The following is a 13,068-nucleotide window of genomic DNA, read 5'->3' on the forward strand; positions in this document are numbered from 1 at the left end:
AAAATTTGATGTCCATACCCCCGAAAGCGCCATAGCCATGTTGAACCCCATCCTCCAGCCAGCGCGCTCTAGATGCACCTGGACGCCAATTAGGCCATAATCCTATGTGTGCTTGCTTCTGACGACAGCAGCGGCGCAGCTGTAATTTGCTGCTGAGTGAGTATGTATGCTCTTCGTAGAGCGAATGATAATTAAGTAAATAAAATGATTTGGTCCGTGAATAATTCTTTGATGCGAAAATTACAGCTGAAGTGCAAACCTTATTATTTCCGTCTACTTCAAAAATATTCATTGTAAAGAGAACGATCACATCGAGGGCTTTGTACGACAGGTGTGATCTTTCATCGTGTTCTTTTTTTTTCTTTCCACTCGGGAGAACCCATTTCCATTTCATATAAACGGAAATACACAGCAGTCAGATAAGATACAGGAAACCGGAAGAAAGGTAGAACCTGAGCTAAACTCTCAAACTGAAAACTGAAACAAGCAAACCCCTGATGCAACAAGCATCACCCACCCAGCTTTTCCAGCAAACTGATCACCTCGATGAAGAAGTTTGCCCTTTGCTCTTACAACTTGATTCAGACCAGTTCAAGGAAGAGAAACCAGCACCCACTAGGGCCACACCCTCCTAGAAACGACTTCATTATATATTACAAGACAGGTGAGGTGATTCGTTAGATTTGATCTAACTACCTCAACAAAAGTTTAAAGACGACAGTCAGAATTCTTCAGATTGACCAGAATAGAGAGCTTGGAGTCCTGGCCTCCAGACAGGCTGCACTTGCACCTGGAGATCTTCATGCCCGATCCCCATCGGAGTCAGTTGAGTCTCCCTCATGTAGCAACAGGCGATCCACCTGTCTGGAGGTCTGAGCCGTCATGACTTCTTGCACAATCCTCAGCATTGTTTTGGCTCCTTCCATCTGTTCTTTGTCAAGTTCATTATACAGACCTGACCAATACATCATGAGTGAATACACATAACAGATAATCTCCATTGGATTTTTTATTAGCTTTTTGTCAAAGACAGCTTTGTTCCTGCACTTCCATATTGCCCAGCAAACTGCTCCAACCCCCCAGGAGTGGAATTTTTCCCCAAATGGGAACCATTGCTCACACCATAACCAACATTGATCCAAATTCAGAGGCACATTTGTAGCACCCAGACATTTAGCGATGATCAGCCAGACAATTTTGGAAACAGGGCATTGGAAGAATAAATGATGTATGGTTTCTACACTATCACAAAAGACACAGCTAGGGTCCCCATCCCAGTTCCTCTTTCTTAAGTTTTCTCTTGTTAAAACTGCATCATTAGCCATAAGCCATAGTGTCGGTGTTTCGTACAAGCACCGGCAAGTAAATTTATAGTAATGCGCGTTAGGCTCGGATGGTGCGCTAAAGAACACAAGATTTATACTGGTTCGGGCCGAATGTCCCTACGTCCAGTTTGCTGCTGCTCGTGTTATTAGCACCGTGGACGGTCTGTAGCTAGGGGTACAAACGATCGAGAGAGGGACTGGTCCCAAGTCTCTGATGGAAGGGTTCAAAGGAGGTCAAGAGCTTCATAGCTGCTTGACTATGTGTCTGTGTGTTCTTTTGTTCGGTCACAAGTCCCCCCCTTTTATGGAGGAAGCGCATCCCCTTTTATAGATGAAGGGGCTGGCTTTACAAGGGTGAGGGCTTTAGGATGCGTACTCTACTTAGTCTTGTGACTCACGTCTACCCGACCTGGTTCTTCATTCTGATGAGTGCGAAGGAAGATAAGCGCCTACAATACTGTTGATGCCTCTGTAGAATGTCAGGTCGATTACAGAATGCTGCCCTGCGCAGGGTGTGGGCTGTAGTACCATGGTTTTGACTTATTGGCCTCTTCCAGCCTTGCTCCGCACGCCTTCTGGTTCCTGTGAGTCTTCGTCGGAGGGACGAGGGGTCGGGGTCCGGAGCGACGACGTGGTCAAGGCCTTCTGACTTGGCGGACCTGAGGGGTCGGGAAGTGGGTGCCGCTCCCTTAGGTCCATAGTATGATGATGGAATGTCCGTCGTGCGTGGAGATATCAAATCCTTTTCTGGAGCGTAGCGGTTCTCGTATATCTTCGTCAGGTTCCGTGTCCCAGAGCGGAAGGCGGCGCCTACAACTCTACAGGGTGGAGTGCACGCACCCGTAACACCTTTCGGGCTCTGCGGCGCCTGGAAGGGCCTAAAGCGCCCGTCCCGTCATCCCCTAGCAGTACTTTTCCTGCCAGGGCGCAGGGTATGGTGCTTGGAGCCACGGTTGACCTGAACGTCTTGTCTTGCCCTGTCTCTATCATCTTGAGGGAACAGGGAGAAGTGGTCAGGTAAGATGAATCCAATCCTTAGATATGGAGCAGGGTGAGACTCGTTCCTTGCCATCGGGCGAAACGGAGACCAATTCCTATCTCTCGGGTGAGACCGACCTCGCCCCCCCCCCCCCGGGGGGTCGGGCGAGGCGGAACCTATCCCTCAGCCCTCGGGCGAGACCGAGCCCGCCTTCAAGGCGTCGGGCGAGACGGAGTTTATCCCTTGGCCCTCGGGCGAGACCGAGCCTGTCCCAATGGCGTCGGGCGAGACGGAGATTAACCTTGAGCCCTCGGGCGAGGCAGAGTTATCGCCCAAAGGCGTCGGGCGAGGCGGAACCAAACTCCCGTTACCCGAACAAGAGATGAAACGGCGCCCCTATGTGTCTAGAAGTTTTTCACGTTTGGTGGTTATTGGTTCCACCTTCTGGGGTACCCCGGTATTAGGTCCCCGACAGTAGCCCCGGAGCCTCTAGGTAATTCGAGTAGAACCGCCTGGAGAGTGTTTTTTGACTTCGTCGAAGTTACTTCGCCAGAGGGTGTAGCCCCCGAGCCCCCGGGTGATTCGAGTAGAGTCGCCCGGGGGGTTGTATCGGTCCCTTCGCGGGCAAGGCTGAAGGACTTAGTTTTTTATCAACTGGATGTTTTTCCGAGTGGGTCGCGGCATCCCGTTCGCTGGGAACTGATTCAGGGCTGACCTAACTGGTGCTTCTGCCCTTGATTTCGGATCGTTCACGGATCCCTTCTTAGTTGGGCCGGCCGGCGAGCTTCTGGGCCCTAGGTGGGCCAAAGAGAAAAGAACAGGCCTTTGTGGCTTGCGTTTCCCAGGTGGGTAGAGAGTCCGGATTCGCCTGGGGAAGGCGAACCGTCCGCCGAGATTTTTTGGGGTGAGAGGATAGGGACTGCCGGCGCGTGTCCCGCGACGTGACGCGGTGGCGCGCGTGGCAGGCCCGGAGATCGAGGCGGACGGTTGCCCTTCTCGCGTCCGTAGCCCCCTATAAAACCACGGGGTTCGCCCCCAAGGTTCCGTATTTCGCTCCCCTGCCTTTGCGTTCTGAAACATCCGCCGCCAATCGTCCCAGCCTCTCGCGCCCGCATCGCCACCATCGACCGGCCTGCGTTCGTGTTCCAGCCACCGTCAAGCTCGCGCCTGCCCTTCCCCCCTACTGCTTTAATGAAGTTGTGGGGCAGATCAAGCATCACCTCCCGGCGTTTGGAGGGCCTCGTCCGCCGTGGCCTTCTCCGCCCACTGTCCGCCGTCCAGGAGTGGTTGCTACCTGGCGATGAGGGTGAGCCGGTGCCGCCTGAAGGGTATGTCGTCTCTTTTGCCATCTTCCATGAGCGGGGATTCGGGGTACCCGCGCATAGATTCCTTCGGGGGCTGTTGGATTACTTATGAGGTAGAGCTGCAGCATCTAACTCCCAATGGGATTCAACACATGGCAGCGTTTGTTGCCCTGTGCGAGGGTTTCCTGGGGATCGATCCCCATTTTGATCTGTGGCGGTATTTCTTTAATATTAGTCTGTCAAAGAGGAAAATTGGGGGAAAAGATATGAACGCGCTGATGGGATGTGCCAGCATCCATCTGCGCCATACCCGGTCGAGGGGTTACCCATACATGCGTCTGGCGACATCCAACAAGGGATGGCATTCGCAGTGGTTTTATGTTAGGGATGATATGAGTGCCACCCTACCGAGGTACACTGGACGCCTTATTGTGGATGCTCCGGAGTCGTGGAGCTGGGGCGTCCAGTCCAAAGACAAGAAACACATCTCCGACCTTCTTTCCGCCCTCCAAGCCCTGAAGGATCGGGGTGTGAAGGGGACGGGGATTATCGGCGCCTACCATGCGAGGAGGGTGGCGCCACTGATGGCGCACGTGCTTCCCCTGCATCGGATGATGCCCGGGATGTCGTTTGAAGGGACGGTGCTTGTTGACGAGGCGCTCCCTTACTCGGAAGTGGCGCAGCGCATCAAGGAGGCGACGGAGCCGACGAAGGATTCCGCCGGCAGGGTCCTCGACATCGTGTATCCGGTGCCCGGACATCCCCCAATGCGGCCGGAGCCTGGGTTCTTTGAATTCGTAAGCCCTTTTGTCCCGTGCTCTTTTCTTTCTCCTGAATCTCCCTTTTTTAATACTTGCTTTTGTGACGTTGGGATCAGCCGAGGGGGCTAATCTTCAAGAATAGTCCGGTTTCGCTGCCGAAGGACAAGGCCGTGGCGGCGGCGAATCGACTCGCGGCCGAGCGGGACAGGAAAGCAAGGGAGGAGATGAAGAAAGCGAAGCGATTGAAGCAGGAGGCACGGGATCGGGGGGAGGATGTGAGCAGTGAGGATGAAGACGACGACGATGATGATGACGACGAGGTAGCCGTCGGCGTGGATTGGGACGTCCTGGAGGACGAGGACACGCTGACAAGTGACCACCCATCCGTGCAGGGGCGCTTCCCTTTCCACACGGAGGGATGCGAATCGATGAGGTCGGTGGAGGCCGGCGAGTCCGCCGCTTCGCACGGCGTGCCGGCCGAGGACCGGTGGGTGGAGGAAAGCGGGCCTGCCGCTGCCGACCCCAAAGCGACGGGGGAGGGAAGTGGCTCTGGTGCCGCGCCCCATGAGACGATGGGGGGGAGCGGCTCCGGTGCCGCGCCCCATGAGACGATGGAGGGGAGCGGCTCCGGTGCCGCGCCCCATGAGACGATGGAGGGGGGCGGCGGGTCTGGAGCCGCGCCCCACGAGGTAAGCCTCCCTGCCCCGGAGCAGGGAGTAGGCTCGAAACGGTCCCGCCCAGATGAGTCGGGGCAGGGATCTGGGAATCCGTCCTCAAAACGCTTCCGCCGGCCGAGGACGTCAACGTGAGCTGCTGATTCCCCTGTTTCCATCCTTTTTCCATTTCTATTTTGACTCTAATGGTTATTACCTTTGTGCAGGTTCTTGCGGACGGGTCACCCCCTGGGGCTGGCGCCCAAGAAGAGTCTCGCCCTTCAAGCGGGGCAGACGGCATCGCCTAGGGTCACCCCCGTTTCGAGCAGGAGTGGTGCCGACGTCGGGGCCGCATTGGCCGACCCGACGGCGCCTGTGGTGGCTTCCACGCCCGCGGAGGTCACTGAGCGAGCGGCCTCCTTCGTGGCGGACGTGAAAAAGCCGGCCGAGGGGCGCATACCGCCGGTGGAGGTGGTTGTGACCGCGCCAAGCCAGGATCAGCCGGGCGCGGTCGTGGTCGCGTCCGAGGGCGTAATGCAATCCGCGCCACCAGACGCCCAGGTGGATCCGTCCGTGGCGCTCGAAGCGGCCCAGACGGAGGAGGGTCCAGCCGGAGGGTCCTCGAGTGCGGCGGTGGTGCCGCACAGGGTCAGGAGGGAGCCGCCCCGGCCCCTTTGTCGGGAGGAAGCCGCTCCCCTGCGCGGGGGGAGCCGCCGCTCCAGTGGATGGCCGCTCAGGACCCGACGTCGACTCTTTTCTCGCTCGATGATCATTCCGAGAGCATGGAGCGGGAGGGTCTTGACATCGGGATCTCGACCATGCTGAACGCCCTGGATCAGGCCAGAGGAGCCCTCCGTGAGATCGTTATCCCTACCACTCAGGTATTTTCTGGGCTTTCTTCTTTCTTCGTATGTTTTTGTGTTTTCGCATTTCTGATGCCAGTCTTCTTCCTCTTCAGGTTCTTGTTGCTCGTAGCCGGAATAAATCCCAATTCCTCCGCGAGCAGAAGGCGGAGTGGGATCGCCTCTCCGAGGAGGCCCGGCTGCGAGCAGACATGGCCGCCCAGGAGCGGGAGGCCCAGGCGCGTCAGGACGCGGAGGAGGCCCACGGGATGTTCGAGGATTTGTCGGCGAGGTCCAAGCTGGACGGGGAGATCGTCAGGCTCCAAAAGGAGCGAGACGAGCTGCTGCAGAGGAATGCCGCGGCCAATGAGAAGGCCGGCGAAGTCCTTAAGGAGCTGGAAATGGAGCGGGACCTCCGGCGGAAGGCCGAGAGTAGGGCCGCAGCCCTCCAGCAGAAGGTGGACGAGGACGTCAAGGTGGTCCGCTCTCTCCGGGCGGAGCTCGGTGACGCAGTGAACCGAAGGTTGAGCGCTGAAAACGTCTCCGTCAAGCTGGAAAAAGAGGTTGCCCATGCACGAAGGGCCCTTCAGGTTGAGAGCGATGAGCACGATCTTCTGCAGGCTGCGGTCGGGGTGGTCCTTAATGCCCTGAATGTGACGGAGCCGGTGGAGACCAGCCCGCTCGTGGCTCGTGTCGCAGGTATCACGGCTCGGGTGGGCCAGCTTGAGGAGAGCGCCTTTCACGCCGGGATCACCCAGGCCTTCACCGTCGCCCATGCTCATTACGAGAAGGAAATCAACCTGAAGGTGATGAGCGAAGGCTTCCCGTCCACCTATGAGGATGAAGAGCTGGAGAAAATGGAGGAGATGGTTGCTCCCCTTGCGAAAAACCTAACAGACAATCTGAAAGAGATGGTTCTCCCTCCGCGGGAGTAATTAGTCGAACAATTTTGAGAACAACTTATATGTAATATGTGGACAAGTGTCAGTATTTTTCGAGTCTGGACGCTTTTCGTGATTTTGCGTCGTAATTTCGTTTTGTTTGATTTTTTACGATCTTACCAATCTGTTCCCCTGAATTATACCGCTAGTTATAATGCGAGGAGATTGTTCCGAAAGAAAGAAAGGAGGTAGCCGTACCTTAACCAGCCCCCGAGTAAGGTCCGACCCCCTGCATTTGCTGGGGTCGGGGGTTACTGGAGATCGGAACTGTGGTTTTGGTGACAGGGTTGACGAAGTCCATGGATGTCATCGCAATATTCCCCGCCTTGTCTTCCAACAGAAATCCCCAACTGGGGACTCTATGGGCTCGGCAAGGTGGGGCCTTCGAACCTGTGTCCCTGTATTGTTTGGCTCAAGCCCCCGAGCCTTGTTAGGGTCTAATAGGGGTCGGCCGTTATTTGCGTGTTACCCCATCCTCGGTTTTCGCAATCGGAGGGGCTGAGTGAACGACACTTGCCTCGACGGCTTGAGTGTCGTGCTCAACGAGCTCACTAACGGGTACGTTCGTGTGGAATCCGGGTCCATCATTTGCTGATGGGGTCGGCAGAGCCCTCTGGTGGCACTCCACAACTTCTTAACCCGCCTCCCGGCAGATGCCTGAGTCGTTCGATAAGCTCAGGGGGCCCGATGGCCTCTCCTCGATGGAGATTCTGTGGGTTTGGCTCGGGGTTAGAATCGAACGAGAGAAGGTCGAGACGTCCCTGTTCGCTTCTTAGCGGGGTCAGGCAGGGCCGCTGGGGCTTGTCTCGGTTATCTCTCCCTGGCTCTGTTCGGCGTGAGGCGGCCTCGAGCCCTTCGCGGGCCGACCTTCGAACCTCGGCCTATGGTCGCCTATATCGAATGAGGCGACAGCCGTTTCGTGGTGCGACACGAATCGTTGGGATGCAATGTTTTGCATATGTAATGTTTTGAATGCAAAATTTAATCGAAATAAAGGCGGGGTCGGTAACGTTACCTTGGTGGTATGAGTGGCGGAAAAGCTCCTACCAGATGGGTTCGGGCCCTGACGTTTGTGACAAGGTTGGAATAACCTGCATAAGAATTGCTATTCTTTGTTTTCGTGTCTCGGTGACGATCCGAGCCGTTCGATTAACTTGGGCAACCTGACAGCTTCTCCTTTGGGGGAGATTCTGTAGGCGGACCCCTCCGATCCCTTCTTTGAGAAGGCAGACGTCGAAACTAGAGACGCGGGGGGCGTTGAGTATGATTTTTCTGGTGAACAGAAACACCGTAGCTAACAGGGCGTAGGGTTTGCTAGTTCGTCCAGTTTTACTCAAAGCTTTGTGCCCGTATGTCACGCCCTTAGTTTCAAGCGTACGGAGGGGTCGGGTGAGGGGGATGTCTAGACTGGTTGACATCCTCGGCATCCCCTGAGTGATGTTCGTGTCCCCGCCGTTTGACGGGGTCGGAAGCTCATGAATTAATTTTAATGCATAAAGTAAGAAAGCTGAGATGCTTATCTTTCTTTGGACGTTCGTTCGTCGTGTCTTCTGGGCCGAACGGCCGGCCCAGGAGATCCGAAAGGTCCTGTCGTCGGGGCGTCCGTGGTTCTGCATGGGGAGGCGAAAAGTTGTTTGCCTATGTGGGCGCCTTAATCGCCGCGTCCGGAGCGGGTCAGTAGCGGGCCATACCCAGGCAGTGATCAGTTTGACCAAAGAGGGACGCCTCGTCGACCGGGGTACGTCCCGTCAGTTCCGACGCGTCCCCTCAGATATCAATCAGCATTGATTCCGTATTTAAAGAGGGGAAGGGAGAGGGTTTTTCGTCCAACCTTTCGTCTTTCCTTAGCTACCGCGTTTCCTCTTTAAATAGGGAGGGGGCGAGGAGTTCTCATCCCACCTCGTCTTCTGCCTCCGAGCCGCTATCTCTCCTTCTTCTTCCTTTCCGCCGAACGCGTCTGTGCGTCGCGGCACTTCCTGAGTGAGGAAGAGTAATGCTAGAGAGAGAGAAAACTCACAAATTTGCTCGCGAGTCTGGTGTGTGATGTCGAGCCGGAGGTTATCCAATGTAGATGAGATGGTGCGTGCTGCCCTTGCTGAGGAGTCGCTGTTGTCGAAGGAGAAGAGGCGCCGGTGGGCGTCGTACGTCGTCGACTGCGCCGTTGTCCGTTGTGCTCCTCCTTTGGCGGGAGGCGTTTCCTGCTCATACGCCATTGTCAGGGTTAAGGCTGGGGATGATGGCGTAGTCCCCAGACGCCATGGCGGTGGCGTCGCTGTCGAGGTTGCGGCTGACGACGATGGCGTAGTCCCCGGACGCTCCGACGGAGGCGTCGTAGATGGTGGCGCCTTCGAGGATCCAGCGAAACGGCGGGATATCGGGATGCCGCCGATGGAGAGCGTGGCGCGGCGACCGCAGTAGCACTTGTAGTAGAGCTGAGCAGAGACTGTAATGAAATAACCTTGTGGGGAAGCCCCCGAGTAAACAGTCCTCTGAATTTATAAGTATATTGTTCCTTTTTGTAATGAAATCACTTTGTAAGTGATGAATTTGTGCAAAAAACGAACAAAATTGCATCCTTTGCTTATGGCAAGCAATTTTTTATCTTTCTCCCTTCTGTAGGAATAATTTTAGCGCTTTCCGACCCTTCTCATGGTCTAAGTCATAAGAAGCTAGGAACGTGGGTGAACTAATTCTGATTGAACTGGTGAGCAAAGAGGTTGCAGCCGCTGGGGCGTGGGTGTCTCGCAGTCCTACCAGTTGTATTCAGAATTGGTTCCCAAAATCTTAGCCCTTGGGACTCGTTTATGAGGTGAATGAAAAACTTAGAGAATGTTTGTAAGTATAACACAGGAGTTTTTTGCAAGCGCAATATTTATATCACATATGTCACATGTTATGATCACATGCCAGCCCCCGAGTGAGGTCTGACCCCTCGCCACTTGCAGGGGTCGGAAGTCACTAAGGGTCGGGGTTTTGTTATGACAAAATCTGATAAGGAAAAGTGTAAGCTTATTATTAGGCAATAGGAGATTGTATATTGCATATATTAGGCAATAGGAGATTGTATATTGCATATTTAGGCAGTCCAGTCAATTAGGATCAGAGATTTACTCCTGTCCTTGTATTTGTAAACTGCCATATATAGCAGCAGCAGCTGCCCTATAATACAGGCGCCCCTCTCCCATTGAGAGTGTGGCTTATTGCCCCAACATCATTTTCTACATGGTAATCAGAGCAATCTGATCTTGGCCCTCCCTCTCCTCCCTCAAGCCTGCGCCGCTCTCTCCCTGAGTGCCGCCCAACCTTGCCGCGCCGCCAAACAGCCGCGCCATCATGACCACAGAATCCTCCACCACCTCCGCCACCTCTCCAGCCATGGCTGAAGCCATCAACCCAACCGTTTGCCCATATGCTCTGGTAAACGTCAAGACCCACATCCCCATGACCCTCGAGCTGCGACCCTCCAACTACACCAAGTGGTCCACAGCTTTCAACGCCATGTGTGGCAAATTCGGGCTGCTCTCGCACCTTGACGTCGTCTCCCCTACGCCCACCGATGATGCATGGGTGCAGGCTGACTTCTGCATCCGCAGTTGGATCTTCGGCACCGTCTCCGACTCCGTCCTCAACCTCGCTATGACCGGCGCCCAGCAGACCGCCGGCCAGCTCTGGACAGCCATCGCCGCCCTATACCAAGCTAACAAGGCGCCCCGCGCCGTCTTCCTAAGTCACGAGTTCCACTCGTTGACCCAGGGCGACTCCTCCATCGACGAGTACTGCGTGCGCATGAAGGAGGCTGCCGACAATCTTCGCGACGTCGGGCAGACCATCACCGAGCCCAACCTCGTCCTCAACCTGCTCCGCGGCCTCAACGAGAAGTACCAATCCTGTCGCCGACAACATCGCCGCCCAAGAACCTCTCACTTTTGCTGTTGCCAGGAACCAACTCCTCCTCAAGGAGCTGCGTCTCAAGAACGAGGACAAGGTCCGCGCCGCTTCGGCCCTTCTCGCTGCCTTCACCGGCGCCCCTAGTGGCGCCCCCCCGGCCGGAAGTCCCAGCAGCAGCAGTCGCGCCAGCGGCAGCAACCGCGCCAGCAACAGCAGCCGCGCCAACACCAGCACGGCAACGGCGGCCGCCGCGACAACCCTCGGCGTGACAGCAAGCGTCAGCCCTGGGGTTTTGATCCTTGGACTGGTGCACGTGTCAACCCCGGCGAGCGCGTCATACCTCCCTGGGAGCGCGACCAGGGCGGTTCCGGCGCCCCTGGCAGCCACACATGGCAGCCCCCACGCCAACAGGGGGTGCTCGGTGCCTCTCCTCAGGCGCACACGGCGTTCGCCCCCGTCCAGGCTTCCTCCAACAACACTGGTGGACCGACATGGGACTCGGCCGACCTCATTGCTGCCCTGCAGCACTTGACTGTCCAGGGCAGCCCCTCATGGGTTGTTGACTCCGGCGCTTCATCCCACATGACGTCCTCCGATGGTATGCTCCTCCAGCGCCTACCCCCCTCCACCTCCTCTATAACAGTAGGCAATGGCACTAGCATTCCGGTCACGTCTAGAGGTCACTCCATCCTTCCCACCGCCACAGCAAACTTCTCCCTCAATAACATTCTCGTCGCCCCTTCCCTCGTCCGTAATCTTTTATCCGTTCGTCAATTCACCCGTGAAAATCGCTGCTCTCTTGAATTTGACGCTCTTGGTTTTTCTGTTAAGGATACCCAGACGGGACGCGTGATTCATCGCTGCAATAGTACCGGTGATCTCTACACCATACCTGCTATCCCTCCGACCGCTGGCGCCTCCTCACATGCTCTCCTGGCTGTTTCGTCGACCCTGTGGCACCAGCGTCTCGGCCATCCAGCCCCTGCTGCATTAGAACAGTTAAATAAAATACATGCTGTTTCCTGTAATAAAGTAGACCGCTCCCTCTGTCATTCATGTCAACTAGGCAAGCATACGCGTCTACCCTTCAGTGCCTCTCAGTCTTGTTCTCATGCCCCGTTTGAACTAATTCATTGTGATGTTTGGACCTCTCCAATACCTAGTATATCTGGTTTTTCATACTATTTAGTCTGCCTGGATGATTACAGTCACTATTGTTGGGTTTTTCCTCTCCGACGCAAATCCGAGGTCCACCAACACTTAGTTGAGCTCACAGCTCTTGCACAAACCCAATTTAACCTCCCTGTAAAATGCTTCCAAACCGACAATGGCACCGAATTCGTCAATACAGCCACCACCACCTTCTTCGCTGCTCGGGGAACACTTCTCCGTCTCTCCTGCCCATACACTTCCCCTCAAAATGGCAAGGCGGAACGCACCATCCGCACCCTCAACAACTCAATTCGCACCATGCTGCTCCACGCTTCCATGCCGCCTGCATACTGGGCTGAGGCTCTTGCTGCCGCCTGCTACTTACTCAATAGGCGCCCTTCCTCCTCCATATCCCATGAGGTTCCCTTCACTCGCCTCCATGGACAGCCACCCACCTACAGCCATCTTCGCGTTTTTGGGTGCCTATGCTACCCAAACCTACAGGCTACCTCCCCACATAAGCTCGCACCTCGCTCCGCGGCATGCATTTTCCTTGGGTATCCATCCTCTCATAAGGGTTATCGGTGTCTTAACCTGGAAACTCAACGCATCATTATTTCTCGTCATGTTGTGTTCGATGAGACTGTTTTTCCTTTTTCCACCGCCAGCGTCCTCCCATTCCCTCGCTCCCTGGATTTCCTTCTAGACAACGATTCGGTTTCGGTGCCTTGCTCTACTGTTCCTGCAGGTGGAGGTCCCTCCTCAACGCCCACGGTTGCTCCGTCCACCCTGGACGGTGTGCAGCCGCCCCCTGATGATGAGCCGGACCCGGCTCTTCTCCTGCCTGGGGGGCGCGGCCCTGTGCCCCCTAGCCCCTAGTTCGGCTTCTCCACCACCGGGCGGGTGTGGTCACGTGCCCCCGCCTGGCCTTCCTGTGGCTCCGTTCCCACGGACCTACAGTCGACGACCCCAGCCGGTGCCAGCGCCATCGGCTGTCCCTACAGCACCGGCTGCCTCAGGCTGCAACCCCATCTCCGCCACTCACGCGCACCAGGACCGGCGCCATCCCGCGTGTGAGCTACGAGGGGCTCGCTGCCACCTCCTCGCCCTCACCATCGCCTTTACCGGCGAACTACCGCAGCGCCCTGGCCGATGCCAACTGGCGGGCTGCGATGATGGCTGAGTACCAGGCACTCGTCGACAACGACACCTGGCGTCTTGTT

General features: G+C 56.1%; 1 protein-coding gene across 2 annotated transcripts in view; it reads right to left on the minus strand.

The window, feature by feature from the left end:
- Positions 1–364: 364 nt before the first annotated feature.
- Positions 365–13,068, minus strand: part of LOC136506624 (uncharacterized) — a 35,085-nt gene continuing 22,381 nt past the window's right edge. For both annotated transcript variants that reach the window (XR_010771680.1, XM_066501526.1), the window contains exon 2: positions 365–955. Coding sequence is in view for 1 of the 2 variants with exons in the window: in XM_066501526.1 (XP_066357623.1) it covers positions 801–955 (155 nt within the window). In the remaining variant the exon portion in view is untranslated. The remainder of the gene's footprint in view (positions 956–13,068) is intronic.

Source organism: Miscanthus floridulus, chromosome 15 (assembly GCF_019320115.1).
Source record: "Miscanthus floridulus cultivar M001 chromosome 15, ASM1932011v1, whole genome shotgun sequence".
Taxonomy (NCBI): domain Eukaryota; kingdom Viridiplantae; phylum Streptophyta; class Magnoliopsida; order Poales; family Poaceae; genus Miscanthus; species Miscanthus floridulus.